Raw genomic sequence first — 617 nt, 5'->3', positions numbered from 1 at the left:
CCAGGGGACAGCGTGGTGTCACCCCAGCAGCTGTGACACAGCCTGTGTCCCCGTCCCCTCAGGAGGCCATCATGGACGGGACGGAGATCGCGGTGTCCCCGCGCAGCCTGCACAGCGAGCTGATGTGCCCCATCTGCCTGGACATGCTGAAGAACACCATGACCACCAAGGAGTGCCTGCACCGCTTCTGCTCCGACTGCATCGTCACCGCCCTGCGCAGCGGGTACGGCGTTTTGGGGGGGGGACGGGACGACGACGGCGTCACCTGCTCAGCGAAGGGGGAGGAACGTCCGCTCATCACCCGTTGTCCCTTGTCACCAGGAACAAGGAGTGTCCAACGTGCCGGAAGAAGTTGGTTTCCAAGCGATCCCTACGACCGGATCCCAACTTTGACGCTCTGATCTCCAAGATATACCCCAGCCGGGATGAGTACGAGGCCCACCAGGACCGTGTCCTGGCCAAGCTCAGCCGGCTCCACAACCAGCAGGCGCTCAGCAGCAGCATCGAGGAGGGGCTGAAGATGCAGGCGATGCACAGGTAGGACCTCCCAACCGCCCCCTGCGCCCTTCGAGGTGGTCCTCCACAATGTTCTCCTCTCTTAACTGCATGGAGTTGAT

At 62.7% G+C, this 617-nt stretch overlaps 1 protein-coding gene across 1 annotated transcript; it reads left to right on the top strand.

The window, feature by feature from the left end:
- Positions 1 to 56: 56 nt before the first annotated feature.
- On the top strand, positions 57 to 541 carry LOC104293673 (E3 ubiquitin-protein ligase RING2-A; the record flags this gene model as incomplete). Its single annotated transcript, XM_009893190.1, has 2 exons — positions 57 to 223; positions 322 to 541. Coding segments are annotated over 2 exons (387 nt in total), but the record flags the coding sequence as incomplete, so codon positions are not given.
- Positions 542 to 617: the final 76 nt, after the last annotated feature.

Source organism: Charadrius vociferus, unplaced genomic scaffold, assembly GCF_000708025.1.
Source record: "Charadrius vociferus isolate BGI_N301 unplaced genomic scaffold, ASM70802v2 C15356672, whole genome shotgun sequence".
NCBI lineage: Eukaryota > Metazoa > Chordata > Aves > Charadriiformes > Charadriidae > Charadrius > Charadrius vociferus.
This window is presented reverse-complemented; position numbering and strand designations above follow the sequence as displayed.